This window comes from Polyergus mexicanus, unplaced genomic scaffold, assembly GCF_030449975.1.
Source record: "Polyergus mexicanus isolate NDT 795.1 unplaced genomic scaffold, iyPolMexi1.0 SCAF_2, whole genome shotgun sequence".
Taxonomy (NCBI): Eukaryota; Metazoa; Arthropoda; class Insecta; order Hymenoptera; family Formicidae; genus Polyergus; species Polyergus mexicanus.
In genome coordinates, this window is record NW_027223322.1 from 3357975 (window position 1) to 3378829 (window position 20855).

At 34.7% G+C, this 20855-nt stretch overlaps 2 protein-coding genes and 1 long non-coding RNA gene across 9 annotated transcripts; 1 reads left to right on the plus strand and 2 right to left on the minus strand.

Moving 5' to 3' along the window:
* Positions 1-358: 358 nt before the first annotated feature.
* On the plus strand, positions 359-17664 carry Ia-2 (tyrosine phosphatase IA-2). 5 transcript variants are annotated; one of them, XM_070315209.1, is made up of 19 exons: positions 359-376; positions 1540-1716; positions 3081-3182; positions 8337-8412; positions 8793-8853; positions 9181-9312; positions 9732-9813; positions 10020-10120; positions 10605-11257; positions 11333-11488; positions 11680-11720; positions 11790-11954; positions 12067-12193; positions 12316-12383; positions 12484-12867; positions 12957-13178; positions 14282-14646; positions 14858-14911; positions 14985-17664. In XM_070315209.1, the coding sequence occupies exons 2-19, from the start codon at positions 1576-1578 to the stop codon at positions 15253-15255; spliced, it is 3201 nt and encodes a 1066-aa protein (XP_070171310.1). In that variant the 5' UTR covers positions 359-376; positions 1540-1575; the 3' UTR covers positions 15256-17664. The 5 variants fall into 5 exon arrangements, with proteins under 5 accessions (XP_070171310.1, XP_070171305.1, XP_070171307.1 ...); XM_070315204.1 differs by lacking the exon at positions 359-376 and adding an exon at positions 889-1068; XM_070315206.1 differs by lacking the exon at positions 359-376 and adding an exon at positions 889-1068 and having other exon boundaries at positions 10608-11257.
* On the minus strand, positions 10459-15303 carry LOC138944326 (uncharacterized). 2 transcript variants are annotated; one of them, XR_011448724.1, is made up of 4 exons: positions 15013-15303; positions 13644-14666; positions 13464-13565; positions 10459-13354 (listed from the first exon to the last, which is right to left on the minus strand). It is a non-coding gene; the product is annotated as an uncharacterized lncRNA (long non-coding RNA). The 2 variants fall into 2 exon arrangements; XR_011448720.1 differs by having other exon boundaries at positions 13464-14666.
* Positions 17665-17826: 162 nt separating the features above from the next.
* LOC138944317 (uncharacterized) lies at positions 17827-20781 on the minus strand. 2 transcript variants are annotated; one of them, XM_070315225.1, is made up of 7 exons: positions 20303-20781; positions 19713-19764; positions 18880-19619; positions 18483-18792; positions 18313-18412; positions 18117-18216; positions 17827-18034 (listed from the first exon to the last, which is right to left on the minus strand). In XM_070315225.1, the coding sequence occupies exons 1-7, from the start codon at positions 20406-20408 to the stop codon at positions 17973-17975; spliced, it is 1470 nt and encodes a 489-aa protein (XP_070171326.1). In that variant the 5' UTR covers positions 20409-20781; the 3' UTR covers positions 17827-17972. The 2 variants fall into 2 exon arrangements, with proteins under 2 accessions (XP_070171326.1, XP_070171320.1); XM_070315219.1 differs by having other exon boundaries at positions 18483-19619.
* Between the last annotated feature and the right edge of the window lie 74 nt (positions 20782-20855).

The following is a 20855-nucleotide window of genomic DNA, read 5'->3' on the forward strand; positions in this document are numbered from 1 at the left end:
AATACACTAATCACAAGCAGCAGCTGTTCATTGAGCAGTCGTGCTACTAGATGCACCTATTAAGACCATATTACACTACGGGTTGCGAGCTCGGTTGCGGTTAGAGTTATGGTTGCGGATTAACCAATCAGCCGGCAAGCTACTTTCTTCCGATTGGTCAATCCGCAGCTATCAACCGTAACCCCCAACCGCAATCGAACCCGCAACCCATAGTGTAATACGGCCTTTATGGGCGCGTGATTGGTTGACGTTTGTACGCATTATGCAAGTTATCTATAGATAGTCCATAGTTCTGGCTTTATCAAGATCTCTTCTAATTTCAACAAGAATTTGATTTTTTTTTCGACCTGTATCTATATCCCATATTCATTAAGCAGTGAGTACAATCTATCCTTCTGAATCTTTTTTTAATATCCTGTATATACGTATATATATATTGCGAGCCATCCATTATTCATCGCGCTTTTCCGCTATACTGACCGATCCCAAAAATATCATATGGATTCAAATGTTAATTGTGTGCAAAATCGGATTTCGGATCTGTAATGATATTATATTCTCTTCATTTAACAATCACTGCGTTCATCTTCGCGACACTTAACATTTATCGGGAGATTTACAGAAATCGAGAATGCGAAAAAACAACAAAGAAATAAAAAAAATATACATATATAAAAATAAATTAAAAGCAAGACGTATACGTAAGGTAATTATACTATAATTATAATATGTAATTATAATAGTAGATAATTATAATATGAGCGCAAAAAAAGCTAGATATATCTCTGCTCAACGAGATGCGAGGAAATGATTTTTGCAAAAATTCATTTTATTATTCTTCATATTATTGCGTTCCGGATTAATGACTACTATCTCTCTTTCAGCTTCCATTACGAACAACATAAATCTTTCTTCCCCGTTTTTCTCGGGAAGCGTGGGAGAACCGCATTTGCCTCGCGCCTTCGACCCGCCCGCAACAAGTGTTCTCTAATCGATATCATGCCCTGCGAGACCCTTTCAACGACGCCACGAATTCTAGGAGTGCAGTCGTATTATATTTTTTTCATGGTATAATCTTTATTGTTTTTATTTTAAAAGAACCTTATTATATTTAAAAAAAAGAAACTAGATAAATAAATGATAAAGCGAAACTATTCACGAGCAACCTCTCCGATACCGGCTGCTTTTCTTCAGTTTCTTCTCTTTCTAAGAATTTATCTCTTCATTAAGGAGAGATGTTCTCCATTTAGATAGGATCTTTCTTTATGTATCAATTTTATCAAGTGACGCAATGATTTACTTTCTTATTGGATGTTCCTCTTTATCGTCATCGACGACAGTATGTGTGTGCGTCTTTTCTCTCTCTCTTTCTTCTTCCCACATTCTCTCCTTCTATCTCTCTCCCCCTATCGTTTTGCGTCTTCGTTGGCTCGCTACCGGCACAATCGATTTCAAAATCCGACGACACACGGCTTGCGCGCCGTCGCCGCCGCCTGTTGTACCTTCCACCACCTCTTCCTCATCGTTTTGCCTTTTCAGTCAGTGCCATTGCTGCGGTGGAACCGGCGGCCGTTCATGGGAACATGGTCCAGGAGGTCCTCGCAGCCAGCACCGCCGAGTGGTGATCGTCAGCTCTCTCGCGAAGCGGAACGACGGTGTTTCTCGTGGCGGCAATGTGCCGCAGGGTGTGAAGAGACCGCGTTACGTCACGCCCAGGTAAAAACGAATTCACGTTTACATCACAGTTCCACCCTGCACGATTATCTCTTTTAACTTTTTTTTAATGAGAAAAATCTGAAAAAGTTTGTGGTGTAAATTTGCATCTAAAAGTTACCTAAAAAGAATTTCCTCATAATTAATTTTGAGCATCAGATTTTCGTGTTCTGCGCTTCTAGAAGATTTATTTGTACTAGATTATTTTCTTTTTTTTTTTTAAGGATAAATCAAGGATTATGTAGTTAAAGGGATTGTATCAGGATGTACGAGAACACGTACCCCTCCTTTGCCGGCATTATAATTGCACGATATCATACATATTTACATTGCGCATTCAACGTTAGACGCGACTGAGTACATCACGGATATTTATGTGAACAAAAGTCGAAGCAAATCGAACTCGAATACTAATACGAATAGTAAAAATCGTTATCGCACGTATCTCACTTCCGATAATATTGTGAGAGTAATCTGGAAGCTAGAGCTAATTAAAATCAGATGTGGCGTGGCGGCGCGCAGCTTTCCCAAGGGGATGCTAATTTATCTTAGGAGGAGAGTGAACGTGACTACAACCTGATGCTTCAACTACGAGATATATGTGTATATAAATATAAATGTGATCGCGGAAAGAGGACGCTCTTCGAAGGTAAATGATAGAACGGAAGACGAAAATCCAAGGACAAATTCTCTCTTCAAAAAAAAAATAGTGAGAGCACATAATGTTTTTTTTTCTATTTCTGTCTTTTATGCAATGCTGCGTATTGGAGGAAGTTTGTAATTAAATGTCAAATGGGTCAACGGTTCCTCTCTCTCTCTCTTTTTTTTTCTTTAGCAGAAAGTGATTCAGATTCGTAGTGTTTTTGTTGTCAGTCAGAGTTTGCTGAAAGTAGTGTAGATTATCTCGTGTGCATTGGCTTTTATTAGATTCGCATTCGATCGAGTGCGGGCGATGCACTCCAGGGCGATGTACCTAGAAAAGTACTTACACTAGCTTTCTAGAAACTGTGTTGCCGTACAAGTTCGAATATATTTCCATATTAAATAAACAATTTGTGAACTAAGATTTTACCCTGAGAATAGATGAAATACATTGTATGCCTTTAAGACTCGAGAATATTTTACATACGCTCTCAATGACTTTCTAATCATCAAAAACTAATGATTTACAAATTATGAAAATTCATAATGAAATAAGAAATAATCTACGATGTTTCCGCGTCATTTATTCGCCAGGATGTTTGCTATGTCCATCTTATTTTTCTGCGGATAAAAGACGTCTGAGAAGAATGAGATAAAATTATCCTATTATATGTAGATGCATGAAAGAACCGACGGAGTGACGTAAAGTGGATTCACAATTGCAGGAACATCTATGGGCCGTAAACGGTGGTGGCGAGGAGGTCTGGTGGAGCTGTTGGTGCTCTGTGTCCTCCATCACGTCATCGTTCTCGCTGATGGCAATGTTGGTGAGTACTGAATATTATTATTTGAACGAGCGAGGAAAGATAATGGCGTTCGTCCTCAAAGTACACCTTAGTACACTCAACTCTCGAAATAGTTCGTAATCTGAATAGAATCACGCGATTATTATTTTCGATGCAGAAATATATTTTGCGAGTAAAGAAATCAGTGTCAAAAATACTTTTTCCGATAAGATCTATTTTTGCTCGAAGAAAATCTTGAATCATTGTTTTTATGTATTTTTCAATTTCAAACAAATGTGCATTTTAATTTCAAGTGACTAGAAATTAAGTTTAAATTAAATTAAGTTAAGAAATTAAATTAAGTTTCCAATTGTGTATTGCATCCTCTGAAGTCTCTGTTGAAAAATGTGTAGCTTAGTTTCTCTTTGAATTAATGAAGGGATGAACTTTAAGTCTATATATATATATATATACATAGAGAGAGAGAGAGAGAGAGAGAGAGATGAGATAAGCGAGGTTTTTAAAGAAACGGGAGATATAATATGTAATTTTATGGTGAAGCGTTCTCTATTCGAAATGTTTTGTACTGTAAACCATTGTTAAATTTTGCTTCGCGCAATCAAGCGGAAATCCCTTGTGCGTGAGCGCTAAATGCGAAGATATAACAAAGGATGGGAGATAGCATAGATATAGCAACAGAACGTTGAGAGAGAATGGTATGGACCAAGTCCACTATAAACTCAATTAATAGAATAAAATTACGCCACTGCTTTTTAATTATACAGCTACAATTTAACACCACAGAAAAAAATTGAAGAACTTAAGACTCACGAGATAAATTTTCTTTTAATTAAAAATAAAACTTTAAATCTCTCTATAAAATCTTAAAGTCTGTATAAATCTTGGAGTCTTTTCAAATCTCTCTAAAATAAAATCCAAAGTATATTTCTATAATAATATCTAATAACTCAGGTTAGCAACATTCTCTTGCTTCTCTATAAAAATAAATCTCTTCAATCGATATTTTTCTCACCGATACGTGATGTAAGTGCTCACCTCGAAGTATTAACATCGATCACGCGCGGTAATGGTTGACGCCCCATTAGGTTGTCGCGTGATATTACTTCTTTAAGTACTGTTTGGTCACACATTTGTGTGAAAATGCACTTATCGATTTCCAACGCGTCGGAAGAAAGAGTGCGAATTACTCTTTATTAACCGCAAAGGATATTGTTTACGTTTGACAAGAATACGACTGTTAGATGCGACGATCAATTGAATTCACGCGTAAAAGTTGCACAATACCGCGTAATAGAGTAGGATAATTTAATTATCCTACTTTATCTTTCATTTTATTGTTTTATTATAATTTAATTAATTAGCGTTATGGACAGAACGCGAGTAGGTCCGAAGGACCCATTCTGTATACTAAAACATTGATCGATTAATTTTAGTTTGTACTATCTGTCTGTGTTTCTGCTTAAAGTAATAGGAGAAAGAGAATTGACGCTAATTGATATTGGTGCGACTTTAAAGTTTCGCAAATAATTTTCCAGTTTACCATATCGACTTCCGGTTGACGTCAACGCAGAGAGCTTTACGTTATCGCTCGCGGTGCACTTTTACGAGAAACCGGGATTAGAGTCATCGATCTTTATCGATCATTTCCGTTATTGTTTCTATCGTGATATTCTTTATTGCGATGCGTAGCTTATACGAGTTCATTCGCGGCTTTCATAACATCCCTCTATATCGATGTGAAAGCTTGTCTGAAGATTATCGAAAGAAATTTGATACCGTAAAACAGGCGCTTTTACAATATCTATCACTTATAGCAACTAAGGGAGATAAATTGCGTTCTCTTGAAACTATATTTATCACTTATTTTTTTCGACTATATATCACTATATATCACTTGCATTCTCCCGACTACATATCACTTGCTTTGTTTTCATTTCGAAGTATCGATCATTTTGGAGTATCTATAAGCACAATCGAGAGGCGAGGAACGTTTTCTTGAAGAGAAATCGAGATTCGTAGAAAAAATATTCATACAAGTCAATTGTATGTGATAATAAAGTTATATTAGGAGAGAGAAAAAGAGAAATATTTAGGATTGCATCTGACTGATTTGGTAACATTAAATAAAACGTTAAAGTAAAGCAAAATATTTGCTCTTCTTTGAATCTTTGAAATAATCGATTTTTTTTACATATTTCATCATTTCAGATAATGAAGTTTTATTGGGAGAGAGAAAAAGAGAAATATTTAGGATTGCATCTGACTGACTTGGTAATATTAAGTAAAACAAAATATTTGCTCTTCTCTGAATCTTCTCTCAAATAATCGATTCTTTTTTTACATATTTCAGTTTTTAATTAAAGAAATTATAAATAACAGCGAGAGAATAAATGAAATCTGAAAATTTTCGAGGTAATCCTCCGCTCTCATCATTGACGTTCTTCAAATTCGGCGATATTCCATCGTCTAAAGATCAAGAGGACCTCTCTCTCTCTCTCTCTCTCTCTCTCTCTCTCTCTCTCTCTCTCTCTCTCTCTCTCTCTCTCTCTTTTCCCCTCTTTTTCTTTATAGACATATACACATAGGAGAAATGTTCGATTTTCGCCTACGACAACTCGACAATTATCGAGCGTTCATCCCACGCAGCCACCGCCTTCGCGAATTTCGAGATCTCTCTATCGCGCCCGCGTAACGCCGTCTCCCTCTCTCTCCCTCTCTTTCTATCTCTCTCCCTCGCGCGCGCGCTCTTGCAGATATATATGTGACGCGACTCTTTGCTTATCTATCTCGTATACCCCTTTCGTCTCGGTTTAACCCCGCCACCTCACGCAACCCTTCTGTCGTTACCGCGGGAGATACACATATCCATGTGTACCTCACATTTCAATTTTCCTCTATTCATGTATGAGCATATGTGTGCGTGTACGCTTGTATGATAGATGCACGTTGTATCCAATTCACCTGCCTTGACCGAGCCACCTCCACGTATTTGACCCTTGGGCGAAGATATTTTCTTTACAGACATGTAATATAGAATGCCGATTTTATTCATCTAGAATGGAGGGCGAATGTTACATACGAAATATAATATCGCGAAGAGATGATTCTCGATGATTAAATATATTTTCATGCCAGATGTACACGGTCGAAAAATTAAGTTTCGTAATTCGCTTCGCATTTCCGAACGTTTGATCCGTTTGTGCTATCATTTTAGGGGATTATTCACAACTCAATACTCAACACGTGATGCAAGTTTTAAATTATTTGGTTCAATAGTTAATGAGATACAGTTACGCAAAATTGTGTTACAAAATTTTGTTTAAAAATCAATGTAATGAAAGGAACGCTTGACAACGCGCCAACATTAAATTCTACGTTAAATTAGTGAGGTCTCCAACACACAGAAACGTTACAAATGATAGTAAGACAGCAAGCCTAGTCCTTTGAAGCAAGCGCTTTCAAAATTTGATTCACTTTTTTTTTTTTTTACGTCATCTGTATCTTCGAAACGTTACTCTTATGCATAGCTGACTCTCCATAGGCTTGTTGAATCATTTGTAACGTTTCTGTTGGAGTCTTCTCTAATTTAACGCAGAATTTAATGTCGTCGAGCGTTCCTTCCATCGGTCCTTACACCGATTTTTAAACAAAATTGTATAACACTATTTCGTGTGATTGTATCTCATTAACTATTGAAACAAATAATTTAAAACTTGCACCACGTATTGAGTATTGAGTTGTGAATAATCCCCTAAAATGACAGCCCAAACGGATCAAACGTTCGGAAATGCGAAGCGAGTCTCGAAACTTAATTGTTCGACCGTGTATAACTCAGCTATCATAATATTTCGATTACAGTTGATCCTATTCACAATTTGCTCGATAAATAGAGATAATCTTCCTGCAGCAATGTTATATATTCTTTCTCAAACGATTATGTAAACGTTATTTAAATTCTTTTCTGCAACTCGTCACGAATGTTTAAACAGGTTTTATTCAACTTTGGCTCTTTCTCGATAAATGTTTACTCTATCGCATGTTTGCGTATTTTATTTCATTCTGTCCTTTAGTCGTGTAATAGATTTTCATGTCTCTTTTGCATATTCAAGAGATTTATTCTCTTTCTCCTGTTAATGAATATAAATATATATATATGAGTAACATTTTTCTTCCTTTATTTTAATCCATTATTCCATTATTTACTTCAATGCAATTATAATTTATAACTTGCTACAGGCTGAAAACGCAATCACAACATATCAAAAAGATGAGTGCGTTCATCCGTAGCCTGTGATTGTTTATTAACCGTGCTCTATATATTTTCGCACTCTGAGCACGTACAAGCATGTGCGTGCCCTATCAATCAGACATGATCACTCACAATCGTGCTTCCGTTTTTTAATCTTTTATGCATCGGATATCATCAATCGTCTCATAAGCTTTCACGAGATTACGATTTCTATGGAAATTGCATGACGAATGAATGGTAAAGAACATCTATGTAGATAGAAAATTTATTTTCTAACGAAACAATCTCTTTTAATCGCGATTTCGGATAACAATCGGGACGGATTGAATGGAGAGTTAAATTATTAATTGGTACAAGAGAATTGATTAAAAATTATAAAGAAAGGAAGAATTTGCGGTCAAATAAGAGATCTCGAGCTTTTTTCTTCCTTTTTTAGATGATTGAATGTCGAGATTTATACATAGTTTTTCGATGGAAATGTGCTGGTCAAGGTGCAGATCAAGTATTCGCGCGCCTCTACAAGACAGGATTATACTATTATTAGAAGAATTTCCATTCTTTCTGAATTTAACCACGATATTAAACGCAACGTTAAAGCTATTTCGGGCGGATTAAGACCAAACTTTCTCTGTTATAGACATTTCCAGCGTAGCGCTATTTTTATTCCATAATAATGTGTTTCGTGAGTTATGGATATGACGTGGTGAGCGACCCGGTCGATTGTATCACGAGTGAATGCCCTTAAACAGGACTAGAATCAGGTTACATACCTGTGTCGAAATATTCGCGCATTTTAGTGGTATATGACGCAGATGCTTGCAATTGTACACGCAAGAGAAAATTAATTAATTATTACAGTTTGGAGCTAAAATCTCTCTCTCTCTCTCTCTCTCTCTCTCTCTCATTATACAAATAATTTCTCTCAGTATAATCGTTCTGTGTTTCCAGGATGCCTATTTAGCGAAAACATATGTGATCCCGAGGCGGAAAAGTGCTTTGACGGTAATAGCATTGTATGATTAATTTTAATTAATAATACAATAATAGCATAATAACATTGTATGATTAATTTTAATTAATAATAGCATAGTAACATTGTATGATTAATTTTAATTAATAATAGCATAGTAACATTGTATGATTAATTTTAATTAATATATTAATAGCAAAGTGCAAAGTTCTATCTCATTATCAGTTCCAGCTTCTCTTATCTTGCGAAATACGGAGTCAAATAAATAATTAAAAATTAATTTTACGCGAATATAAAAGTTTAACAGATAAGTTAATTATTAACACACTCGTGTGAATGGCATTAATATAGTATTCAGTAGATTTTTATTTTATAATCACAATACTTATTCATATTGATATCGTTCTTTCAGATCTTGCGTTCGGCAAATGTATATCTCGGTATACCAATTTAGAAAACGACGATTTATATCGGTAAGTTCTGTATTTATAACAAAAATTAAATTTTAAAATTGGAATATATTTTTATAACATCTTCTAATTATTCGAATTGAAATGTCTCTCTCTCTCTCTCTCTCTCTCTCTCTCTCTCAACTCTTTTTCAAATGTTAACCCGATATATATGAGTGCAATATATTTGAGTCAAATTCTCATTCCGCTTGATTAATTTTATCGCCGGTCTCGTTACTACGTCTTTATCGTCTTTATTATCGTACATTCACATTAATCCGTATTTGATCGCGATCGACACTTATAAAATCGATGCATTATATAATATGCTCTATTTTTTATATTATGCAGATATAATCTTGATACCGATGAATTGGAGTTATTAAGACTGCAGCTGGAGAAACTAGAATTGGACGGATATAAATGGAAGCATCCCTTTACACAATGTATTATGCAAACGTCGCTATATAATCTCCGGCATAGGTACGTCATTCTGTTGAAGCTTGTAAACAATTGCGCTAACGAATTAAAATTCATCGACTTGCGCACAAATTAACACATACGTATATAACTCTTCGTAATTTTAATTTGAATATGCAGATTTTTAAAATGTTATTTCTTTTCCCATCGTATAAAATTTTTTGTCTACTATTTTTATAATATCTTTAAAATACAGTAAATATATTAACTCATGCTAATTTTGTTTAAATATTCCAAGTAGGAACTATTATAAAAATCTGGAAAAGTAACACACATACAATGGCAATATAATAATTATAAAAAACTTGTATGCGGTGGATAAAAGATATCATTTTCACGTTTGATAAAATTTATGAAAAACAGCTTACGAATCGTATCATCAAGTATTGTTTAAGAAAATTTAATTCGTCGAAACTTTTCAGGCGAGACGATTTCCCCGATATTCGTCTCTGCGAATACTTGAAGAAATCTAGTGTCGATGAACAAGATGGACTTATTGATAAGGTTAGCGTAAATCATAATCCAGTTACAAATATTATAGTTTTGGTTCATATCAATATCGTAAACGTATATATATTCCCGGTCGTACGCGAAAAATAGTTTCTCTTGTCAACATCATCGACTTTCTGATAGCGATTATCTCTACCAAAAAATATCCTATTTCCCACAATACAATATCGCTCTGACAGCTATCGATTTCTTTTTTCCAGATAATTCCAGCGATTACTATATTAAGAATATCTACGGACAATGAGAATCCTGAGAGTAATTTGGCCGATACTCTATATCGCTCCGCGGATATTGAGAACAAGTATGTTTCATTTTCAAAGAGAAACCGATAATGACAACCGATTCTAAATTTCTATAATTTCTTTGTAGGAGCGTGTTACAAATCCTTAATTAAATTCATATTTCTCCTTTTACGGAAAGCGCATCTATTTAGTCAATTTTTTTTTGTTTATTTTATATTCTATTGTGAATATATACAAGTGCGAAAAAAGATTAAATAAAAAAATAAATTAGAAAGATTAAATAAAATGTGTGTGAATTGTTAGTAATGTATATATTATATTATAATAATTGTTATTAATTCATGAATTATAATATTACTATAATATTATTATAATATTATAATTCACTGAAATATTGAAACAAAACGAAATAAGAAACGAATTTATTTGATATATGGGACAAGAAATCTGATGTATATATACGATATATTTACGTATATACTGGATATGTATATTTACGGATTCTGATTCAATTTTTCTTCTAATCTTATCGCATTTTTCAAGCAGGTCACCGAACGGCGAACAAGAATTACTGCCGTATAATTGGGAATCCATCGGACCTGTTTACAGATCTGAATATACAAACTGGCATACCGATAAGAGCGAGCCGTCTTTAGACGATGATGAAGAATATAACGAGTACGGAAAGTACTCGCCGAATGACGTAGGCGAACGATTGTATCCGCGCAGGATGCGTCGCTACAGTTTTGTCGACGGATACAGAAATGATGGTATCGAACCGCTCATGGATCTGGGAGATGAAAGATTGCCCGAAGACAATGACGACATGCAGCTCTTGTCTGCCGACGAGTTTGAATTTTTGCCAAACGAGAAATTGCCGGATTACACGTTGCTAGAACTCTCTCCCGACAACAAGAGGAATGATAGAAAAAATGAGGTAGCGTTTTCCAGGAAATATAAGCACCGGAAAAAACCACCGAGCCTTGAATTTCTCAATTTCGACGCATCGACGAGGCTGAATAACGAGAAAAGAACAACGATCAGACGCGATGACAAGGATATCGATTACGAGGATAGCGGAGCTGACGAAAATAATTTGACAGAGCTCGAGGGATCCGACACTTCTTCGAAGATAAGCGGCATGTACACCGAAGGAGGAGTTGTGCGGCCTTTGAAACATGAAACTGACGCGAGTGGTGAGTTTATCGCGCTTCATTAGACTGCCTGGACATTTTAACTTTTTACTTAGTTGAAATGTACCCGGTTTGTAGGAACTTTGTATGATGAGATATACGACAACAATGACTTGAATGCACTTCTAAGGCGAGAATTGGCTGGCTTCAAACGCAGAGAACGTTTAGATGTTAAGAAACCCGGACCGTTATTTTCAACGAATAATTACGCATTTAAAACCCAATCTCCATTTAGTAAGCGAACCTAACATAAATGTAGATTTAATTGTCGTCTTGCGATCTGTTTTATCACTTTTAAGCGACCTTCATCAAGTAATTCAAAGATAAAATTGTTGATAAGATGAAGCAATTATTTCATGTAAATAATTATCTAAATATTTTGATAACAGAAAACATTGTTTAAAATCATGCATTACGTTTTACAGTTTCCCTTGACAATGATTATCCCGCGTCGGACAATCAGGATGTAAGTGTAACTGAACCTAAAATTTTGTCTACATTAGATTGTAAGAATTACATCAGCATTATATTTTAGGATAACGAGATATATGCACCATTAACGAAAAAAGAATTAGGCGGTATGTACAAAGCGAATGACGACTCGCCAAGGACTTATAAAAACGTTGATCTGGATTATGTCTATATTGAATTCGAGCAGGCATTTCACAGATGGCTCGAAGGAGAACACGTGGTCGCTAAGGTAAAAAAATAGCGCTATTAATTCAGAATTATAGAGAATATTTACAAAAGACATAAATAAAATTATAAATAGCGTGTTAAACTTTACGCGAACCTTATGTAAATTTTTTTAGGTCGAAGAATTGTTAGGATTGCCCTCTGGGACTTTAAAAGATATACGAGTAGGCCGTGCAGAAGTAACATTTAAGGTTATCCAGAACGACAAAAACTATAATGCTACCGACGTCGCCAACAATATCGGTACAATATTTATATATCATATTTTTTTACGAAGATTCCAAAAATATTATAATACAAAAGATACGAAATAAAAGTAAATTTACTTTTGTTTGCGTCCAATAATAAGACGTGTCGTATTTTAGATAACATACGTGGCAAATTACAAGATGTATTAGGAATCAGAGTCATTCGAGCGGGTATAGGCAATAAGGTATATTCGTAATAAACATATCTTTCCGAAAAATAGATTGAATTTAGTATGTATGTGAGATATCACCATATCAACATCACATAAACGCGTCTTTCTACAGGCTAAATTACCAGCCACTCTAGAGGTAGCCAGGGAAAATGAAATGAGCTCTAGCTTGTTCGGTGCGTTGGTGGCTGCTGGCGTCGCAGCCACGATCGCGGCCGCGGTGGTTACGCTGATAATCGCGCGTCGTCACGCAAAGTGTCGAGCGAAGCTCGCTGGATTGACTACCCCGGACCCGGAGGCGTCCAAGGACTACCAAGACCTGTGCAGGGCGAGAATGCAGGCGAAGCAGCCGAGCGAAAAGGTGGAATCGCCGCGTATCACGAACTTGTCGCGCGAGAGCGAGTCTAATAATCTGCCTTCCAATCACTCCAGCACATCCTCTTGGGGCGAGGAGCCTACCCTCTCCAACATGGACATATCTACCGGTCACATGGTTCTCGTAAGTATAAAAATTAATTAAGAATGAGAGAAAAGGCGAGTAACAGAGAGAAGGTAAATACATATAGAAATTCAAAATTGTACTTGCAGAATTATATGGAGGATCATTTGAAGAACAAGGATCGCCTGGATCAGGAATGGGCGGCGTTGTGTGCTTATGAAGCCGATCCATCATCCACGGAGATTGCAGAGAACGAAGCGAATATCCAACAGAATCGTTCCGGCGCGGCACTTCCTTACGATCATTCTCGGGTAGTTCTGAACGATCTTGCGAACACTAATAATTCCGACTACATAAATGCTTCCACAATCGTAAGTAAATCCTACGATTTTATTTCTTTGTTCGGCCATTTCTTCATTATATCCTCTTGAAGCTACTCAAGCTTTTCCTTCTTTTGTCGAAATTAAATGTGTCGTAACTGTGTTTCAAACAATTTGCAGAACTCCAAAAAATGATATAGGAATAAATGTCGTCATTCTTTTTGATTCTAAAGGTATGCGTATAACAAATGGAAAGTTTAACTTATAATATAAAAATATAATATAATTATATTATAATTATAAAAAAGAAAAACAAGTGCATAATATTTTACAAACCAGAATTCAAGAGGATATCATATTATTTCATTACGTGAGACATTCAATATGTTTGACATACAAAAAAAAACAGACTATTCTGATTACTCCAATATGCAAAAACTGCAAAGTAAAACTTGTGTAAGAATAAAATAAATATTTTCGTTTTCACGCGATAACATACATTGCTAAAATACGTACGATATTCGATTTTCTGGCCGCCGCATTGCAATATAAATGTAGAAATCGGTAAGTCACAGTCGAAATGGGCATGTCGAATTGATCGTTTATCGCAAAATCGCAATTCACGGCGCAATTTGTCAGGCTAATGCTTGCGATAGATACCTTTTTTTTAGTGCATCACGTAATCGTAACACAGCGAACGAACTCTAGCATGTTTTTATTGATGAGCAAGCCTTATATATTTTTCAATTGCACAGTTGGCGATGTATGGCCGTATTATTGTTCACCCGATATATCCTCGTGTCGTAAATGGAAAACTTGAAGAAAAAAAATGGAAAGTGATGATAAAACGAAAACTTAATTGGAATCGTATCGTTCGATACGCACGGCTCTTCTGCTGTGAAAATATACGGGATGTTGCACAAGAACCCTGTTTTAAATCGAAACAAAATAAGATTACGGCTTCTGACATATCGAGCATATAAAATGGATTGACTAGATTAATCGAATTTTTCGTTTTGACAAGAATCACATATAAAAAAAAAGTAACGAATTTTTCGATTAATCTAATATCGTTTACGATGCGAAAAGTTTATCGGATACTATTTTCATCGAAGCCGTAATACCGGTTTTTTTTTGTTTTGTTTTTTTTGCAGACAGATCACGATCCCCGGAATCCGGCTTACATAGCCACGCAAGGGCCACTACCGCAGACCACGGCTGATTTCTGGCAATTGGTTTGGGAACAAGGCAGCGTGGTGATCGTGATGCTAACGCGGCTCACCGAGGAGGGCCGCGCCATGTGTCACCGTTATTGGCCCGAGGAGGGATCGGAGCTGTATCACATCTACGAGGTGCATCTGGTGTCGGAGCATTTCTGGTGTGATGATTACCTGGTGCGCTCCTTCTATCTCAAGAACTTGCGTACCTGCGAGACCCGTACCGTTACACAATTCCACTTTCTGTCCTGGCCGGAAAATAGCGTACCGTATTCCACGAAAGCTCTGCTCGAGTTTCGCAGGTTAGCCTTGATTTCATTGTCTATTATTATAAAAATTGTATCTTTTTATTATACAATTTATTTTGGAAATTATTATGCACAGTCTACATTATTAAGAATTTATTGTAATTACTATTTATTGAAAATATTTATAATATTATGAATCCAAGAAGAAAATTTAGAAGGACGATTTTTCTTTTAAAATTATATTTCGGTTTTTTTCTTATTGTAGGAAAGTTAATAAATCGTATCGTGGAAGATCATGTCCAATAGTCGTGCATTGCAGGTGAGTATGTGTATAATTTATATTATTCGAAATTAATCGATAGTGATCTTTACATTATGTGATTCTTCTACAGCGATGGAGCTGGACGAACCGGTACTTACTGTTTGATTGACATGGTCCTAAATCGCATGACGAAGGGAGCGAAGGAGATCGACATCGCCGCTACTCTTGAGCACATTAGGGATCAAAGGCCCGACATGGTTGCTACAAAACAACAATTCGAGTTCGTCCTGATGGCAGTGGCAGAAGAGGTGCACGCGATCCTCAAGGCTTTGCCGGTACCGTCTACTGAGAAATCCGCCACGGCAAGCGGTTCCTCGCCATCTGCGAAATCGGAACAGTGAAATTAACGTCGGTCATGCGCGAATTCAACCCTAAACAGTATAAAGAAATCTGGACGTTTTTATTCTAATGGATTTGACAAGAATTTTGTCGTTTCCTTACATTTTTATAAATAAAATTGAAAAGGTTCCATTTTTTAAAATAATTTTTGAAGCTGATACTTTTTCACGAATTGACATCGATATACGAAAAGTCCAGATATATTAAACAATGGTAAAATTTTGTACTGGTCAGGGTTAAAATCGCAGTCAAGATGCAAGAGGTAAGAGGTATCTATTCCATTTATTTCGATGTGTCAGGGGAAACCTATACTTTTACTAGCTGTTTACTACGATGTACCCTATCGAGGAGTAAAGAGCGAATTGATCGGTTTTTTTCTCGGTTAGAATTTTCTACACGCTCGATACTTCCCGATTAATGCACCTTTTCGCGTATTATTAGTTTTAGAGTGCACCAAAACGTCGCGAGCTTCTTTCATATTTCGACTACTATACTTATTCTCCGAAGTGCGAGAGAAAAATGATAATCGACTTGAACTCCTAGAGCACGAGAAATATATAAACGTATAACCAAAGTTTGCAGTTTTAAGTTAAGTGCAATGTATAAGAGGAGAGAAAAGTAAGAGCGAGAGATTTGAAGAAATGTATTTATATTAAGACTAAATCTAAACTATGATGCATTATTTTTTTCTTATTGCTATAAGATGATACCGTTTTATTATCATCGCATACATCCCTTTCTGCTGATTCAGACGCGGCCTATTTCAAGGATCAAGTACCTGTAGAGAACAGACAGACGCAACAGACCGACACAGATCGGGACACGATTTGTCATCAGAGGCAATATACAATATATCAACGACTGCGTTCTATTACTGTGCGATCGATCGGTAATACAACGGAACATTTTATACTAGTAGAGTTTATTTAGCACTTTGTTTAGCGTTAAATGCGGCTGTTTGAGATTGCGGAGTTTTAATCGTTTGATACAAGGATTGTATGCAGTATTAATAATTGTGAATTTAATGATCAAACTAGTTGCGTTTAATATTAAATATGTGATATAAATACAGGTCAGGATTTTCATTGTCCATCGACAAAATGTATGGTATTATCTTTCGTAGACAAAAGGGTCTTTTATGGAATATCTATAAAATCGAGAAATTATATCGAATTTTAATAATTTAAAAAATGTATCATATCGGCTCAGTCTTTAATCGTGGTTAATTAATTTTATTTGTATCGCGAAACACATTTGCATAATAATCTGTTCTTGCGTGCACATATATATTTTACATGTATACCTCAATTGAATTGCATTAATGTGCCCTTCAACTAACGTGCTTTAAAATAGCTTTAAAACTTTGGATAAATCTTTCGATTCAGAGAGATAATCAGTAAATAATAATCAACATAAATCAATCACAGCTAAGTCAATTGCGTAATACCAAAATATACATACGTAAGCACAAATCTATTTCAGTGCAGCAAATCGAAACAGCACAGTTTTATTATCGTCTTTTAAAAAAAAATTAATATATTCTATATATTTATTTTTTATAGAGACGAATTTTTTGGGTTATTTGAAGCGTCACATGTATATCGAGTTTTTGTTACGTCTCGTCGTAGAGTTATTATGTTTAAAGTACGCGTGGATGATCGATCAAACAACCAGAAATTATTACATCAATCCGCGCAAGAAGCGCCGATATAATTGTGCAATTTAAGCAACATTTTACTTTTCGAAATTGTAAGAAAATCGGCTTGATGTCTTAAAGTTAAATTGTCGTGTGTGCGCGATTATTTCGCTGGAGAATTATATATAGCTTAATGAACGATGTTAAATGGTGCAGATTATATAACGTAAATATATAATTCACGCTTGGGATATCCAGGCGTATTATATCAGAGTTTAGTACTGTGTTTAGCGATTCGAAACTCGCATTATATTGCGAAACTTTTATCGAGTCGATCGTTTTATTTTTTCCCCGCAAATATATTCTATACATATCTATTTAATGACGCATCTACTTGCCTTATTTTAAATGTATCTTTGAACGACGTTGCGAGAAATTGATTGGAATTGATATTGATTAAGAATTAAAGTTTCGCGAGCCTATGTAATTAATTAACAGCATTGCGAATATTATTTTCGAGAGAATTTCGGAAGGGCTAGAAGCACTAATGTACCTTGAAACTGTGTCAAACTTCGCTTGATCACTACAACTGAGTTTGATTAGCCTTCTTTAGTACCGACTCACAAAACAGATTCTATATTTTTATGTAAAGGGATGAATCTATATATTAAAAAAATGAAATGATATAGTTATATATATAAATCTATACTATGTTACCCCCAAAATATAATACTATATACATGTTGTAAAATAATAAATCGATCTATGTTCAAGCCATGACCGCGTTTACACTTCCCTCATTGAAATCTCTTAATGCGTATATTATATTTAATTGCAATCGCGTTTTATGATTATTATTTAGATTTATAAAATTTTACTAAGAAAGGGAATATAATAAAATGCATGCATGTATATGTATCTATATATAATAATTAATATTTATTATTAACGATAACACAATGTGAAATAAAGTCAAGCCCTTTTATTTTGGAATCAACTGAAGTATCCCTTATATTCTGGATTTTTTCTTTCATCTCCATTCATTCTTAAGAACTCAATTATTTGATTGAATGGTAATATACCTCAGGTTTTATTTTGGCGATATGTGCTTGACAGTGTCTCAGGAAATTCTGGATCCCAAAATCCTTAAAAAAAAAATATATATATATATATATAAATATATCACACGCATACACACAGACGCAATGAGAAACAAATTAAATATACCTTCTGGTGTACTCGGTCTCTCGTACTTGTGCCGATGCCGCGAGCATTGATTTTTCCGCTTCTGCAATTCATCCTTCGACAGCAACAGATTCTTGTAATACTAAAATCACATACAAGATTATAATCTTAATATTTCTTTATGAAGAAAAGTATTTGCTTATTGTGTACATATTTTACGTAATTATATTAATATTACTTCTTCACATTCCCAGCAATCCCAACCATTCAACCTTGCTCTATCAGCTTTGCATCGCATGTTAATTTGCTCTGAAACATTTTCCTTTCTTTGTAGCAGTCTGCAAGTAATATTTTTATTAGATATATGTAAGAGAAATTTAATTTTATCAAATATTAAATAATATTTACATGTCAAACTTAGACAATGATGCTTTTTTTACAGGTGGCTTGTTCTCTGTATCATTTTTGTTTATAGCTAGCTTGGTAGGCAGATAAAAGTTTTCATCTTCATAGATAAAGGCATAATTTTTTTCAGCAATATTTTGTACCTTATTTGTTATCGATCGATCTTCCTTTTTAATTTGAACATTGCTCTCGCTACACATTTTTATTGGTGAAAAATTACTTACATTAACTTTATCTTTTAGTGCATTAACTACAGTATTAGTCATGTTTCCATCCAATGACTTATCATCTTCTACTTCTATAGAAGTATGTTCTGGCGAAGAACATAATGCAAAATCTATAGTATCTATCATTATTTTTGGTACAATACTAGAAACAGGGTCATGGCATTTATATTTACTTGAAGAACTTTTTATTGTTTGCTTTGCAAAAGTTTTTCTCTTGAGTCTTAAACGACGAGTAACCTTAGATGTGATATTTCTCTGCGTAGGACTGATCTCTATTACATCCTCAAAAGTTTCATTGATACCTGTGGCATTATTTTCCGTAGTGGCAGATGTTTTTACTATAGAAATATCTTCTATGGATTCCTGTTCTATTTTCGGCAATATACTGGCTGACTTACTGGTTTTCTGTACACTTATTTTCTCGTTACACTTGATTGGATGAAATACTAGTCGAGATTGCTTCAATCTTTTTCCATTTGGTAGAAATGTGGTTTCCACATGTTGTGATGTATTAATCTCTAATTTCTGACTATATTCTGAAGAAACTTTTTCAGAACTACGATGTGTCTTCATGTCTGATGTTAAATTATTACATTCCAATACTAATTTAGGTGAACGTGCGAATTTCTTTACAGAAATGCCACCAGTCTTTAGACATGTCCTGGAAAATACTGGACTCCTTGAGACGCTTTCACTGTCGGTATCTTTGCATGGAGATTCTCTCGGATGTGAAGAAGATTCGGCTTCAGTATTGGATTTAAGATTAACAGAATCTACATTTAATGTATCTAATTCCAACAAAGAAATACTTTCTTCTTGTGTGATAGTGCTATTATTTAACTGTCTTTGAGATGTTTGTTCATCTTTTATTTCTGTATAAGGTTTATCAATTTTCACTAGGGATGAAGAGTGTCTACAAAATGGATAATTGGTAATTATCTGTGAATTGTGTTGTAAATATTTTTTATTCGTGATTTAAATTATATTAATAGGATTAAAAACCTACACATTGCACTGTTCGTATTTCTCTTGTAATTTTATGTAATTTTCCCATAAATCTGTAAAAAAGTGGAAAAATCATTAAATAAATTATTTATATCAATTCTGCATAATCTGTACAACTCAAATATTTAAATTTTTGCGCGCTTAGTTCTTAGTAACTTTTGTTAAGAGATTCCTAAGTTCAAAACGGTTATCAATAATTTTTGTCAGAGGGCGCGGATAATCGTTTTAGTAACCAACTAGTTGTTTTGTAACTCAATTCAAACGATTGATTACGGAGAGTGACAAAGTTTCGCGCTATTTTATACTTATAGTTTCTTTCATTATTTCCAGAGGGCGCAAATACTTGTATAAAGTTTTCCAAAGTATATATATATATATATATATATCGAAACAATTTATCATTCAAAAGTTCACAAATTCAATGCAAATTGAAAAATATGTACGAATTTACGCGAAATATTGCAAAAATTATATATATATAATTGCTAATTTTAAAATATTTAGCTTGCACTCACTCTCTTTTTATCTCATAACATTTAATAGAGAAATAAAGCAACAAAAATAGTTAGAGCATTATATGTTTATACTTACTTTGATACTGCTGAAGTGCTTCCTGCAAAATTCCCACATAGCTTTCTATCGCTTTTCTAGCAGTTTCATCATGTATAAGACAGTTGAATTGCAGAAATGCTGACATTATCGAAGCACGCTTATCGTTTCGGAGCAGCACGTATTTTTCTTAGTTTCTTCAGCTAATGTTTGCCGTGCCGATTAAATTTTTCCGACAAATTATCCGAATAAAATATACACTTCTTTATGTATTTTCATTCATATATCAGTTTCACTTAGCTATATATGATCTTCAACATTTATTTATTTACATATCACACATCTTATGCACTCGATACAATCCGCCATAACAGTTCATCATGCAGCATATATTGGCAGTGAGAAACGACGAAAAAAAATTTCAGGACTGTCTGTCCCAAAAATCCCAAGGGTCCCAAAGTCTCAATGGGGAATTTTAAAGGATCTTTCTAAACTGTATAGAAAAACAAAGATGTATCTGTCATAAGTATTTATATAGCTCTCTCTCTCTCTCTATAATCTTATTAAATTTCATTAAAAAAATAGTTTCTTTAAT